This window comes from Penicillium soppii (genome assembly GCF_028829465.1).
Source record: "Penicillium soppii strain IBT 18220 chromosome Unknown utg000010l, whole genome shotgun sequence".
NCBI classification, from domain to species: Eukaryota; Fungi; Ascomycota; class Eurotiomycetes; order Eurotiales; family Aspergillaceae; genus Penicillium; species Penicillium soppii.
This window is the reverse complement of record NW_026643240.1, coordinates 3,141,642-3,156,090: the sequence shown is the minus strand read 5'-3', so window position 1 is coordinate 3,156,090 and position 14,449 is coordinate 3,141,642. Positions and strand designations below refer to the sequence as shown.

At 48.0% G+C, this 14,449-nt stretch overlaps 4 protein-coding genes across 4 annotated transcripts; 2 read left to right on the top strand and 2 right to left on the bottom strand.

The window, feature by feature from the left end:
• Positions 1–908: 908 nt before the first annotated feature.
• N7529_011854 (ATP-binding cassette long-chain fatty acid transporter PXA2) lies at positions 909–3,097 on the top strand (the record flags this gene model as incomplete). Its single annotated transcript, XM_057247380.1, has 3 exons — positions 909–1,415; positions 1,552–2,146; positions 2,196–3,097. 3 exons carry the CDS (start codon positions 909–911, stop codon positions 3,095–3,097), a joined length of 2,004 nt encoding a protein of 667 aa, XP_057092729.1.
• Positions 3,098–3,674: 577 nt separating this feature from the next.
• On the top strand, positions 3,675–4,798 carry N7529_011853 (uncharacterized protein; the record flags this gene model as incomplete). Its single annotated transcript, XM_057247379.1, has 4 exons — positions 3,675–3,732; positions 3,795–4,120; positions 4,204–4,629; positions 4,691–4,798. 4 exons carry the CDS (start codon positions 3,675–3,677, stop codon positions 4,796–4,798), a joined length of 918 nt encoding a protein of 305 aa, XP_057092728.1.
• Positions 4,799–5,220: 422 nt separating this feature from the next.
• Positions 5,221–8,290, bottom strand: glpV (glycogen phosphorylase; the record flags this gene model as incomplete). The annotated part of the gene is made up of 8 exons (XM_057247378.1): positions 5,221–5,628; positions 5,687–7,452; positions 7,505–7,582; positions 7,633–7,736; positions 7,797–7,858; positions 7,914–7,949; positions 8,011–8,023; positions 8,091–8,290. 8 exons carry the CDS (start codon positions 8,288–8,290, stop codon positions 5,221–5,223), a joined length of 2,667 nt encoding a protein of 888 aa, XP_057092727.1.
• Positions 8,291–11,061: 2,771 nt separating this feature from the next.
• Positions 11,062–12,353, bottom strand: gpaB (guanine nucleotide-binding protein subunit alpha gpaB; the record flags this gene model as incomplete). Its single annotated transcript, XM_057247377.1, has 6 exons — positions 11,062–11,161; positions 11,227–11,465; positions 11,520–11,649; positions 11,702–11,830; positions 11,883–12,228; positions 12,287–12,353. 6 exons carry the CDS (start codon positions 12,351–12,353, stop codon positions 11,062–11,064), a joined length of 1,011 nt encoding a protein of 336 aa, XP_057092726.1.
• Between the last annotated feature and the right edge of the window lie 2,096 nt (positions 12,354–14,449).

The window sequence follows — 14,449 nt, the reverse complement described above, 5'->3', positions numbered from 1 at the left end:
CTTTAAAAATCACGTACGGAGGAAGCGCTCACCCCGAAGCATTCGTACACTCGATGGAGGTCACCCACTCGCGATTTCCAGGTTCTAAAAGTGATCGCCGAGCGTTGTATTTGGCCCTCGTAATGACTTTCGCAGTCGCTTCTAATCCTATCCCGAAACCAGTCTCGTCAAAGTTATAGTCATCGTCGGATTCGATGCCCTATTAAAGTATAGTTTTTGAACGAGATCAAACCACTCTCCCATGATTTTCGTGTCTTCGCATTTCGTAAGTTCGTGATTATAACGTCTCGAGAATCGGTTTGATAGTTCGGGATACCTTTTACCAAATTTACAAACCTGTTTTTCCCCGACGGTTGAAACCGGGTAGTTTCGCAGGCTTCGAGAAGAAGATTCGCTTTTTCTCACACGGTAGTAGGCTGGGGTGCTGCTCTGCGATCGTTAAGTAAGAGAATCTATCTTCGAAGAGTCTCCTTTTCGGTTTCGGTTAATTAATGTGCATTTGCGCGTTTAATGCTTCGTTCGGTGCGACCGGAGACACAGTCGCGTAAAGCGGAACGCGGTACATTAAATTGCGAGAAGCGAGAGAAACATTGGCTACTTCTTGTTTTTAATAGCCTGCATGACTAATAAGAGCCTACCCTCTTGCTCTACCGAATACGCCAGTTAGATGATAACACCTGCGTGTATACTGCATATAATAAACACTATAACTGTTGTATAGATGCTACGTAGTATATAATGGATCACGTGGCTCACATGAGTGGAGTTCCTCGGTTGAATATCCCCGGTTTCCTGGGGTATCACATGTTAAGAACTCGATTTGACTAGTATCTCTCTCTTCTCTCTCTCCTCTCCAACTCCTTGCGGTCATGTATGTCCCCCAATCTGGCTGAACAGCAACCGTCGTCATGGCCGTTCAGTCCAAACTGCTACCGCCCGAACGTTCCGTCAAGCAAATACTCTCCAGTTTAACATCCCTCTACCTCCGAAACCGCACTCGCATCTCACGCGGCGTATACCTTGCACTCTTCGCCGCGCTTGCCAAACGAATCCACAATGCAATCTCCGAGCAGAAAGCCGCGTCACAACAGGTAGAGCTACGCCGCCGTCCTGGCACCAGCAGTCTCGGCGATGAGGAACAACCCCGCAAGAAGCGCGTCGAGATTAACCGGGAGTTTTTCAAACATTTGCTTCGTTTATTGAAAATTGTAATTCCCGGCTGGCGCAGCAAAGAGCTGCGTCTGCTGGTCAGCCACAGTGTCTTCCTGGTGCTGCGCACGCTGCTCAGTTTGTATGTTGCCGAGTTAGACGGCAAACTCGTGAGCAACTTGGTGCGCGGCAAAGGGAAAGATTTCTTGCTCGGGCTTGTTTGGTGGATGATTGTGGCTATTCCTGCTACTTTCACTAATTCTATGGTAAGTCCTTCGACCGCTCCCGCGCCCTCGCTCAATCTTGAGGTAACGCGACCGATCGGTCCATCTGCTAACTCGGCGGTTTGTTTGTTTTTAGCTTTCTTATCATCAATGCAAGCTTGCCCTGAGCTATCGGAAGCGCCTTACAGACTACATTCACGAGAAATATCTCTCCAACATGACCTTCTATGCTATCTCTGCCTTGGATGATCGGATCAAGAATCCGGACCAGCTCGTCACGGTCGATGTCTCTCGTTTCTCGGATAGCTTGGCAGAGCTTTACTCCAATTTGGCCAAGCCGATTCTCGATATGGCTATCTACAACTATTCGCTGTCTAAGAACGTGGGAGGAGAAGGCCTCTTCATCATGAGTCTGCTGGTGCAACTGTCAGCTAATGTCATGCGCATGCTGACTCCGCCATTTGGCAAATATGTTGCCGATGAAGCCCGATTGGAGGGAGAGTTCCGCTTCCTCCACTCGCGGCTTATTGACCACAACGAAGAGGTGGCTCTCTACCACGGTCACGAGGCCGAGAAGGATACCCTGGACAAGGGTTACTTCACACTAATCAAGCATGTGAATCGCATCTTGCGTCGGCGTCTCTACCATGGATTCATGGAGGACTTTGTGATCAAGTATTTCTGGGGAGCTTTGGGCTTGGTACTTTGCAGTGTGCCTGTCTTCTTCAAGATTCCTGGCCAGGCGACTCACAGCATGGGAGACCACACAGAAAGTCAGTTTACCTCCTTTAACGCTGAAGACAACCATCTGACTATTTCTAGATTTCGTAACAAATCGTCGCATGTTGCTTTCCTCGTCTGATGCTTTCGGTCGACTAATGTTCTCTTACAAAGAGATTTCCGAGCTGGCTGGTTACACGTCGCGGGTGTCCTCATTATTGGAAGTCATGGACGATCTGGTCGCTGGGCGATTTGAGAAGAAATTGGTATCTTCCGCGTCAACAGAAGAAAACGCAGAGGTGCTCTCTGGCCGAGGTGAAGTAATGGAAAGCGATGCAATCGAATTCACTGACGTGCCCATCGTATCGCCAAATGGCGATGTTCTTGTGCGCAAGCTATCTTTTACCGTTAACCCCGGTGACCACCTTTTGATTGTCGGACCCAACGGGTGCGGTAAATCGTCTCTTTTCCGGATCCTGGGCGGGCTCTGGCCGGTATACGGAGGCACAGTGAAGAAACCCCGTTTCGAGGATATTTTCTACATACCTCAGCGGCCTTACCTATCCCGTGGAACCCTGCGACAGCAAGTGATCTATCCAGACGGTGTCCACGAGATGCGCGCCAAGGGTATTACCGACGAGGACCTGTACGAGGTTCTATCTGTGGTCGAGATTGAATCTGTCGTAGACCGCCCTGGAGGCTGGGATGCGGAAGAAGAATGGCGTGATGTTCTGTCTGGTGGCCTGCAACAGCGTATTGCTATGGCTCGGCTGTTCTACCACCGGCCCAAATTTGCTATTTTGGATGAATGCACGTCCTCGGTGACTTTGGAGATCGAGAAGGTCATGTACGAGACGGCTAAGAAACTCGGCACCACTCTCATGACTGTTTCGCACCGACGCAGTCTCTGGAAATATCACCAGAAGATCCTACAGTTTGACGGACAGGGTGGATATATCTTTACCGGTCTAGATTGGGAGCGGCGCTTGAAACTTGAAGAGTAAGTTTTTCCCGTTCTTATTCATTTAGTACTGTACTGACACTCTATAGTGAGAAGGAAGAGTTGGATCTGCAATTACGGGCAGTTCCAGAATTGGAACGTCGAGTTATTGAATTGACGAACTAGAACATAACACTACCCCGTACTATTTTTGACAGTATCTTAGCGTGTGCGAATCTATGATGTATCCAGCATCCACATATAAAACTTGATTGACCAATCCATTTCATCATTTCGGCCTCGGCATTCCACTTTTCGGTATCTCGGACTCCATACTGTAAATCCTCCAACCAATCAGAACCGCAGTCAACGGCACATCTCAACGTTCCCATTTCACGATGTTCGTTTTGACGATCCACACTGATGTCGTTCCGCGCCTACGTCATGTTCTCTATCTTGTTTGGCTCAATGTCTACCTTGTTTGCCACAAAGGAACTGGCTTGGCTCAAAACTCTGATTTAGGATCGTGATCTCGGTGCTTTTTTTAAGAAATTTCTTTCCTCTTCACACATTGCTTCTCGCTTCCCTTTCATCCCGTATAATTTACAACACTAAATTAATCCATATAAAGCCTCACCAAAATGGCGATCTCGCAAACACCCCAAGATTCCCAAAAGAGAAAGATTATCATCTTCTCCGGTATGTCTTCACTCCAATAGTAATATTCGCCTTTCCCGTGAAACACATTTTAACCCAAGTAGATTTCGATGGCACAATCTTCATGCAAGACACAGGCCATGTCCTCGTGGACAGCCTTGGCGGAGGCCAAGCCTACCGCAACATGCTAGAAAAACAATTCGAAAGCGGCGAGCGCACATTCCGCGAGATCTCCGACGACATGTGGGGATCGCTGACCATCCCCTTCGGTGACGGATTCGACATCATGAAAGACACCCTCAAGATCGACCCCGGATTCCAAGAATTCTACCAATACTGCCAGAAAGAGGGTTTCCCATTCAACGTGATCAGCGCTGGCCTGAAGCCCGTGCTTCAACGTACCCTGGAAATCTTCCTCGGCGAAAAAGAAGTACGCTCTACTCCATACCCAGCACTAGTCCCTAATGACAAATGTATCAAATCGCAAAAATCCTAACATATCCCCTTCCCCAGGCCGCCAAAATGAACATCGTCGCAAACAGCCTGGAAGCCCCCGGCGGCATCCCCTGGAAACCCGTCTGGCTACACGACTGCGATACAGGCCTCGACAAAGCCCTAAGCGTGAACGAAGCGCGCAGCCAGGCGCAGCTGGAATGCCTGCCCGGCGAGATTCCACTAATTGTGTTCATTGGCGATGGCGTTTCAGACCTCGCGGCCGCCCGTGAGGCGGATGTGCTCTTTGCGCGCCGCGGTCTGCGTCTCGAGGCACACTGCAAGGAACACAATATTCCGTATACGCCTTTCGATACGTTTGCGGATATCAAGCGCGAAATTGAGGCTCTTAGCCTTGAGGATCAGAAGAAGACTGGTGGTCACGGAAAGCCTGTGAGGTATAACCCTCGCGCTAACATGTGGCGAAGTCTTTCCAGTAAGGAGGCGGTATGTTCTTCTCTTTTTCTTTCTTGTGGAGTTATAAGGATTTCGTGCTAACTGGTTATAGGTTCCTACGCTCTTGGCTACGGCTACGCCTTCGGAGGTGGAGAAGATGGCGCTTTGGCCTGATTATTTCTCTCAGCCTAAGGACCAGCCTGAGACTATCCAAGAATAGATCTACGTGATGTTCTACATTTTTGACGTTTTGATGGTTTTACGTTTTTATATTTAGACTCTGTCGCTTTGGGGTTTTTTTGGCAAGGAGTGGGTGTTGGTTCGATTGAGTCTTCTGGGCTTTACGCAATTCTATCGTGATTTTGTTGTATAGATAGTCTGGATAGATTAATTTGATACAAACAAAGTCTTGGTCCTATTGCTGTAAATATCAGGTGGCGAAATTACAACAAGACGTTTATCATTGGTGCGCAAGTAGTAATATCCAATCCAATCCAACACGAACGGACTGATTAAATCCAATGATGTACTATTAATGATCGCGATACTAGATAAACCAATGCTGACGCGTTCGAACTCAATAAAAAAAGCAGTAAAAAAAGGCTACACAATGGCCTTGTACTCTGTAGAGCCAGAACCTATCTAGTCCTCAACAGGAAGAGGCTCAACATTCCAAATACTATCCGCATATTCGTTGGTAACACGATCCATGGAGAAGAATCCCATGCGCGCGACGGAAGTGATCGACTTCGCTAGCCACTCTTCCTGATTCTGGAAAGCCTCGTCGACCATTTGGTGCGTGGTGATGTAGGAGTTGAAGTCGTCCGAGACCAGGTAATAGTCACCATGCTCTTCGATAGAGGCTGTAAGGGCGGAGAAGGCCGCCTTATCGCCAAAAGTGTTGTTCTTGATGGCGTCGAAAACGCGCTCCAACTGGGGGTCCAGCTTGAAGTTGCCGTAGAAGTGACGGTGGCGAAGGTCCTCGACGTCTTCGGCAAGGTTGCCGAAGAGGAAGATGTTCTGCTCTCCAATTTCACGAGTGATTTCAATCTGTGATGGATAAAGTTAGAATGGATTCATGGATATGGAGAAAATCGGAGATGCTTACGTTGGCTCCGTCGCAGGTGCCGATGATCAAACCGCCGTTCAGAACGAACTTCATGTTACTCGTGCCACTGCCTTCAGTACCAGCGGTTGAGATGTGCTCGCTGATATCCGAGGCCGGGCAGATGATCTCTGCCTTGCTGACATTGTAGTCCTCAATGAAAATCACCTTCAAGAGATCGCCGACCTCCGGGTCCTTGTTCACAACCTCAGCCACCTTGTTGATGAGGTGGATGATGGTCTTTGCCATCCAGTATCCGGGCGCTGCCTTACCACCGAAGATAGAAACACGGGGCACCACCTTCTTTTTCTCTTCGGCTGACATAGCTTTGATAGTCAGGTAGCGGTGGATGACTCCGAAGATGTTGAGCTGCTGACGCTTGTACTCGTGGATACGCTTAACCTGCACATCAAAGAGGGCATTGGGGTTGACGTCAAATCCAGTAGTGCTCTTGATGTGTCTGGCAAGACGCTCTTTGTTTTCCCGCTTGATGACCGCCCACTCTTCGCGGAAGGCCTTGTCATCGACAAATGCTTCAATCTTGTCCAGAAGCGTGAGATCCTTCAGGAAATCGTACCCTCCAAGCTTCTCTGCAATCAGCGCAGACAGTCGGGGGTTGGCCTGGTGAAGCCAGCGCCTGGGTGTGATACCGTTGGTCACGTTGGTGAAGCGGTCGGGTCCATAGATTTCCACAAAGTCCTTGAACAGTGTGGTTTTGAGTAGGTCCGAATGCAGCTCAGCCACACCATTGACCTTGTGGGAGCCAATGATGGCTAGATAGGCCATGCGCACCATCTTAGGATGTGACTCCTCAATGATCGAGACTCGGGACAGGATTTCTCGATCCTTGGGGAATCGCTTCTCAACAGATTGCAAGAAGAACAGATTGATCTCATAGATAATCTGCAAGTGTCGTGGAAGCAAGTTCTGCATCAGCGGGACAGACCATTTCTCCAGCGCCTCGGGGAGGACAGTGTGGTTAGTATAAGCGAAAGTCTTGGTAACGATGTCCCAAGCCTCGTCCCACTCGAGACCTTCCTTGTCAATCAGGATACGCTGCAACTCGACGATTGCAAGGGTGGGATGCGTGTCATTAAGCTGGATCGCAATCTGCTCTGGAAACTCGCTCCAGGCTCGCTTGGTCTTCTTGAACCGTCGAACGATGTCAAACAATGAAGCAGCACACCAGAAATATTGCTGCTTCAAGCGCAATTCTTTGCCTCGCTCGAGGTTATCGTTAGGGTAGAGTACAGCAGAGATTGTTTCGGCATTCTGCTGGTCTGCGACTGCGCTCTCATAGTCTCCCGCATTGAACTTCTGGAAGTCGAACTCTCCGCTGCTGGCCTTGCTAGACCATAAGCGAAGGTTGTTGGTGGTCTTGGTGCCGTATCCTGGGATGGGAACATCGTAGGCGGTGGCCTGGACAACTTCACCATCCTCCCACGAGTGTGCGATCTTGCCATTCTCGTCTTGGAATTTCTTGACATTGCCGTAGAACTGAATATCGACGGTAATTTCGTGTCGTGGGAACTCCCAAGGGTTGTTGTCAAGCCAGTAGTCCGGAATTTCGACTTGGTATCCATTAACAATCTCTTGTTTGAAGATACCATAGCGGTAACGAAGTCCGTATCCCCAGGCTGGATAATTCAATGTCGCCATACTGTCCAAGAAACACGCTGCCAAACGCCCGAGGCCACCGTTGCCCAAGGCCGCATCGTGTTCCTGGTTAATTACATCCTCGATGCGGAACCCAAGGTCCTTCAGACCCTCTAGAAGTACTGTCAGCAATCCACTCTGTCATAGACAAGTTGAGGGTCTTACCGCGGGCGGCATCCTTCAAGCCGACATTCAACATAGCATTGTCCAGGGCACGTCCCATAAGGAACTCAAGCGACAGATCTAAAGTTGCAATTAGCCAGTGTGCTTCACCCACCAGACCCAACACATACAATAGACACGTTTTTGATCGGTGAAAGTTTGACGCTGCTGAGTCTTGTTCCACTCGATGATCAGCCGGTCTCTGAAAGCAAGTGCAGTGCCTGAGTACGCCGCCCTAGAAACGAAAGATGTCAACCACAAGAACTGCAAGAAACAAGGACCGCATGGTACCTACAATTCATCACAATTGTAAAGTGAACGAGCGAGCGTCGTTTCGATATGGCGAACTAATTCTGTCTACGAGAGGAGTTAGTCGAGTTAAATCGGCCATTGATATTCACATAGCACTCACCTCGAATTCTTCTTTGGTCGTGAATTCGGTAGCCGACTAAAGAAAATGGATGTAAGCATCCCACAGAATCTAGGCTTAATATCGTTATCTGACATACATGCTTTCTCCAACTGTACAACCCATCATTGCCCTGGTCAGTTCCAAATCAACCATAGTCAAACAAGGTATGGTACTTACGCCTCACGAAGTGGCTCAGGAATGCTGGCCTCGACACTCTTAATCTCGGTGGGGCCCAAGCCGGTAAAAGTACGCTTGTGCTTGGGACGACTAAACCCCGGACCGACAGGACCCTGGAGATCGGCAATTGGAGCTCCGACGGAGGGTTTCCGCTCTCGACGGGGCTCGGTCACTGGTACAGTTGTTCCAGTGGATGACATGGTTGTAGTATTGGGTGAGGATGGAAAATCGAAAGAGAATAAAGAGAAATGCAAGCTGGAGAAAGTCCAGCAGAAGTAGAAAATACTCCGAGAGAGAATAACAGGGAAATGGAAGTATTTAAACAAGAAAGAGGGGAAAGAGAGTACATGCAGTCATGACTTCGAGAAAGTGGTGACACACTTTACTTGGGTTGGTTGCCAGGGCTTTTTTTAGTTCTTCTGTTTCTGTTAAAGTTACACCGAGATTCTTATATTTTATTGCGTGCTATTCTATTCTATTATCTCCTATCTCTTGAATATTTGGTTCTACTACGACACTACAATACAATCTCCAGTTCTATACTCCGTATGCGTCGAGCTAATCAGACCGCAACGGTCCGAGCTGTCCGTGCACTATGACGATCTTCGTGATTTGCTGCACCTCACTGCACTCCATATTTTCTCTCTTTGAGACATCATGCCACTTCTCTTGCTCTGCTGGGCCCATAAAACCGGACTGTAGGAAGCTAGTAAATCCTGATTGAATCTAGGACAACTGACGCGTCACAGAACAGTTTCCACTAGGTATCAGAAGCCAGCTATCCAGGCCAGCTATCCAGGCCAGCCCTCTATAGTCCCGAGGGTCCCTGTCCATAAAGTCAAATCACGTACCTCTCCGCCGAACCAAGATCTGAGAGCTCCCCACCTTTCACGCACCCGAATAATCCGCTCCCAGCAGCGAACGTAAGACCCGACCGATCGCCAGACGCATACTGATCCAACATATTCTAAATCAACAATTGTTCACCGTGGTAAGCCATCAAACTATAGGCCCCGTACTCCCTGTACTCCACCGATGGCATCCGACCAGCAGAGGTAAACAGTTACGCCTCGTCCCGCCCTCGAGTCAGCTGGCTTTGGCCACGAAAAGACGGGTACAGAGCCTCTGTACGTTGTAGAGCTAGCTACCCCGCAGATGCCACAGATTGGCGCATAACGCAGTTGCTGCTGTAGGTTCCGTGTGCGGTGGGGGTGAGCTGGCCCCAGCTGTTTATTAGGGTTCCTTGTTCTGCGGGAGAGTGGCGGGGGCCAGGGCGTGCTTTTTGGTAGCAGCGAAGGAGTCGGAGAGGTTCTGGCCTTTGGGGGCTACGTAGATTCCTTCTCCGTTGGTTCTAGTTATACTGGCTGCCTTGAGCAGTTAAATGACTTGGGCACTGTCTGTGTTGCTGGTGGTTTGATAGGCGCGACCCGCGCAGCGAGCTACATTGTTTTGGCTGCGGGGTTGCTGCGCAGGGAGGACATGAGTAAAGTGATGCTTTAAGGTGGGGGCTTTTTAATCTGATGATTTGGGTGGCTGTCTGGGATATGATGTAGGGTCCTCTTTTCTTTCAAGTGCGTAGGCTTTCCTGTAGGTCGTCTGCAGTGCTGGCTTTTATGGCGCACCGGGATAGGATGCTACCATAGGGTGCTGGTGCTTGGATCGTGTCCTTGACATCAGGGGCACTTGCTGAAAGAGAGATCCTAGCTTTCTTGTGTGTATGGATGCAAATCTTAGACTTGCTTGCTGTCTGGGTTATACGATCCGATACTGGCCAGACGTGCTGTTGAAAATTATTCATGATCTCTGGTGTTCAATATGGAGTCGACGGTTTGGTAAATGCACTATGTAGAGGTCGATATACCTAAGAGCTAGTCCCCAGTTGGCCAGGTTATTAATTCACTGTCACCCAGCAATCGGCAAATATCGCAAAAGCACCCAAGCCAACTCACTGGTTACCGTATAGAGCCATTTGAGTTACGTCTGGAAAGTCTGACGATGCTGATAAAACTCCACTTTTGATGATCTTTCTCAACATCTGCTGAATGTCTTCCTGTTGATATTTCATTAAAGCTTTTCTTATCTTCAATTTTCCCTTGTGATCTCTTATTAGGCCCTCGTAAAGCATGATGTAGAGCGGCTATTTATTCTCTAGTCCGATGCAGCATAACACTTCAGGTCTTTTGGACATTATGTGGAAACATCATAGACGGAAAAAACGCTTGGAACAGCGCAATATTCGAATTAGGAGACACAAGAAGTAAATGCTGAGAAGCGGAGAAGAAAGATAGCGGAGCAGAATATGACATATCGATAATGAGAACCGCCATGGTATGCAAGAGGCTGTGAAAAAAAAAAAAGGCATTGAGTTTAAACAGTGAAAGCAAAGAGACGTATTTGTTGTCCGGCAAAATGTTCCTTGGGGCCGAGAACACTGATTCCATGAGACTCGATTTATACCAAAATATCCAGATCCAGATCCAGGCCCGGTACCGGGATTCTTGCCGGTGGTCTTAATCTTCCAGGATTGGAGCTAATATGCAGTTTCGGGGCTAAACCAGGAGCAAAGATGCATGGAAGAGGAACAGTAGCATGGATGACTGACTGAATATGTATGCTACTGAGGTTCTTAAGAGCAGATAGATCCATATTTAGAAGGGAAACCGCCTGAGATGCCAAACGGGGATATCCCCAAACCAGCGCCTGGGAAATCAGCAGTAAAACCACATAGAGCTGGAAAGGCCATATAGGCACCATCAACGCCTGCAGCTGATTGAAAGCAAAGAAGAGACAAAAGTGGAAAGGGGTATGAGTGATCGTAGGAGACTATTCGGGTAGTCTCCGGGAGAGGATATAAAGGAACACCGAGGGCGACGCTGAGAAAAGAGACGGTGTTCGGTCGTAAGGGTGGTCGAAAATAAGGTGCGCGTGTGGGGAGAGCACGCAGGCGGCTGAATTGGGTATCTCGGGGTGATTATAGGATACCCGAATCTTTGAGGGCGTTTTGCAGGATCGTCTCTTTGACTGCTGCAAAAACTAGACGGATATTCGTCGTATCCGTCGCTTGCGTGAGACTAGAGGATCAGAAGGTAAGAAATTGCGATTCGTGAAGAGTGACACTCTATGGGTGGCGGCTTACTGTGGATATAGGTTCAGGTGGGCGCGGTTCACTTGGTTGAACCGCCATAGAAGGTACTTGGCAGCACGATTCACATCGTTGCCGCCCGAGTAATCGGGGAAGTAGTTGCTCAACGGTGATCGAGGCAGTTTCAGGCGGAACAAATCAACTTTGTTCAGGAAGAGGATAATACTTGTCCGCATGAACCACCGAGAGTTGACCACGGAGTCGAAGAGCACCAAACTTTCCATCATTCGATTCTGCGAGGTTCGTTAGATTTGACATGATATCTGCAGTAGCTCAAGGTGTCGTACCTGATTGCTTTCTTCTAGCAGCACTTGGTCATATTCGCTGAGCGCGACGCAAAAGATAATCGACGTCACATTTTCGAAGCAGTGGATCCACTTCTTTCGTTCGCTGCGCTGGCCACCCACGTCGAACATGCTATGTTTTGTTAGACACGTCCCAATTGTGAGTTCCAAGGATTTCCACGTACTGTATGCTTAGCTGACCCATGGTGAATCGTGTCTCGTAGATACCAGTGGTCTTCGTTCTGGCCCGGAGCACGTCCGAAACGTCCGGAATATAGTCAGGCGCCGTTATTCGTTTTGCTTCTTCGAAGAAACTGGTCACTGTTAGCATTTTGTCTTGAATGGGGAGCAAATTGTGGAACATACTATGGCGCCGAATCCATGAGGTAAAACTCATTCTGATGCTCCAGAACGGTTGATGTGCATGGGTCGTTCCAAAGATATGTGATTGCTTCTCCGATTTTCGAATCGAGAGCAGTGTTCGGATCAGGATCTACGTTGTAGTCTTCGAGAAATGAGATGTAGTCCTTGACCTTTTGGCTGGAGGGTTCGAGTTGGAGATAATGGTATGCCCCGATGAGAGCTTTGGCGCAATCCAAAAGATTCTTGTACACAGTCAATCGGTATAGCGCAAGTTCTTCCATGGTGTAGCCATTCTGGTGGATGATCTTCATCTGCTTCACGATCGTTGACTTGCCACTTTCTCCGGATCCTAGGATCAATGTTAGCCACTAGGGAGCAAGCTCCATGGCGAACACTAGAAGTCATACCTAATAGAAGAATCTTGCATTCTCTTCGTAGCCGTCTAGAGTCTTCTTCTAGCTTGCGGTCGATCATTTGACTTCGCTTCTTCTGATCCGCATCCCCGCGCGGACTCTGAGCTGAAACAGGACCCCATTGTGAGATTAGTGGTGTCCCAGACCAGCAGGGAGCAGACTCATGTATTGCGCGCAGGAGCAGGAATTGCCGGTCCGAATGGCCAGGGCCTTGGCTTTCTTCAGATGACTGTTGCCCAGCGCCACACACTGGAAATGAAAGAGTCGGCGCGACTTGAAGATGAGACGGTAGCGACAGGCAAGACGGGCGCAAGAGATCAAAAAGTGGGCGAAGGTAACTTTGAATTGTGTTGAGGTATAGCGAAAGGTTGGGAGGTCGGAGGGATTGCGACGAGCGAGTTCGGAAGGAGAGGCGTTGAGTGCGGGTATAGCGGGTGAGCTGGGCGGTCCGTGAACAATATTACGGGAAACCGGGTATCAGTTGGAGAGAGAATCAGAATAGGTCGATATAAGAATCAAAGGAAATGAAATGCAAGAGAGGTTAAAGAATCATGCTGCCATCGTCATGCTGGGGGAGTGGAGATGCCAGACTGGAGGGAGCCCTGGAGCCGTACGAACCGTGTACGCCTCAGCTTACATTCGGTAATTAACCCTTTTAGCCCGGACTTTTCTTTTTTTTTCCTTCTCTCTTTAAGTGTACATTGGCTTAATTAATCGTGTATATTTTTGTTATATAGAGACAAGAATGAAACTAATTGAGTATTCTATATATATATCTATATAAATCCATATATAATTTGATTATAGCATTTTCGTGTAATAAATTTACCTAGGTAGCTACCCTACCTGTGTAGCAATCGAGAGGGTAAGGGAAAAACCGGGGAGACACACGTTCTTCTGTCAGATTCAACGTTTAGGGTATTATGAATTAGTATTTTTAATTTCGTAGGTATATTTTGTATGATATTGTACTTTACTTTTTTTTGCGTTTTGCTTTTGACTTTTCCACTCGCAATAAAATCTCTCACAGTTACCCCGTACAGTAGAATACAATACTCTGGGTTTAGCCGAAAGATTATGACCGTATGACCGGGCAATTCACCGGGGCGCAGACAAACTCTTGGAATATTGGCGTGGACTATTACATTCAGTAAATATAGCAAATCAGAGATCCTTCAAAATCTCTATATTGTAGGAGTTCTGTACTCCGTTCATAGTATTTCCACTATGGAGAAAAGTGGAGAGTGACGCAAAATTTCAGCCTCAGGCCACCAGGCGGGGTCTTTGTTAATGTGGTTATTCTCTCTAGGCTATTCTTAGGGTATATTATATATACATATATGAAGTTATATGTATAGTCCTTTGAGCCCTTTATAAGCCTGTTGGATCTTTCATCGCTCGTCGATGACTCGCAGATATGCGGTGAGCCGGGCACTGACCTCGCGTCCCCTCACAGCGAAGTCAATTCAGCCCTGTGGACAAAGTTATGGAGCTTATGGCAAGAATCAAGGTATAGGAAGACGTATTGTTGGTTTCATGGTAGAGTGTACATTGTGCAGCTATACCAAATTATATAACTGATGATACATATCCCAAGTATGCACCTAGTGGTTATCATGCAGACTCTCCTACCGAATCCGTTCGAGGAACATGAAACACAAAACAGATCTTCAGAGTTTAATAGGAGAAACTCTCCTATCCAGTCACATCTAACTGATCAAAGGTCTTTGTTGCATGGCCGCGGTAGTGTATTCGGCCTTGTTTCATATGTCTCAGCCGCCAGATCCTCAATCTGATGGGCCATACATCATCCCCTTTGAAATTGACAATGAGATAAAACGTCTTGGCCTCCTTCCCGTTCTATCAAACGGCAACGGCTAGATGCAGACTTTGACACACGCTTGATACACCCTTCACATAACTTGAATCATATACTGCGAGCTAACGACACCACGTCACAGAGGATCTAAGACGGCTTAGTGCGGGAAGTACAAAATACAGTCTAGTGGATAATCTTGCATCTGAGAGGTTGGAGGGATGCATTCCAGTCTAGACCAGAGAGTTGATTACCTTGTGTCGGCATATAAGCAATGTCCAGTCTGAAATTCTGAGCCGGACCTATGAGAGTAGGTATCCAACAAGAGTCACGATCTTGAT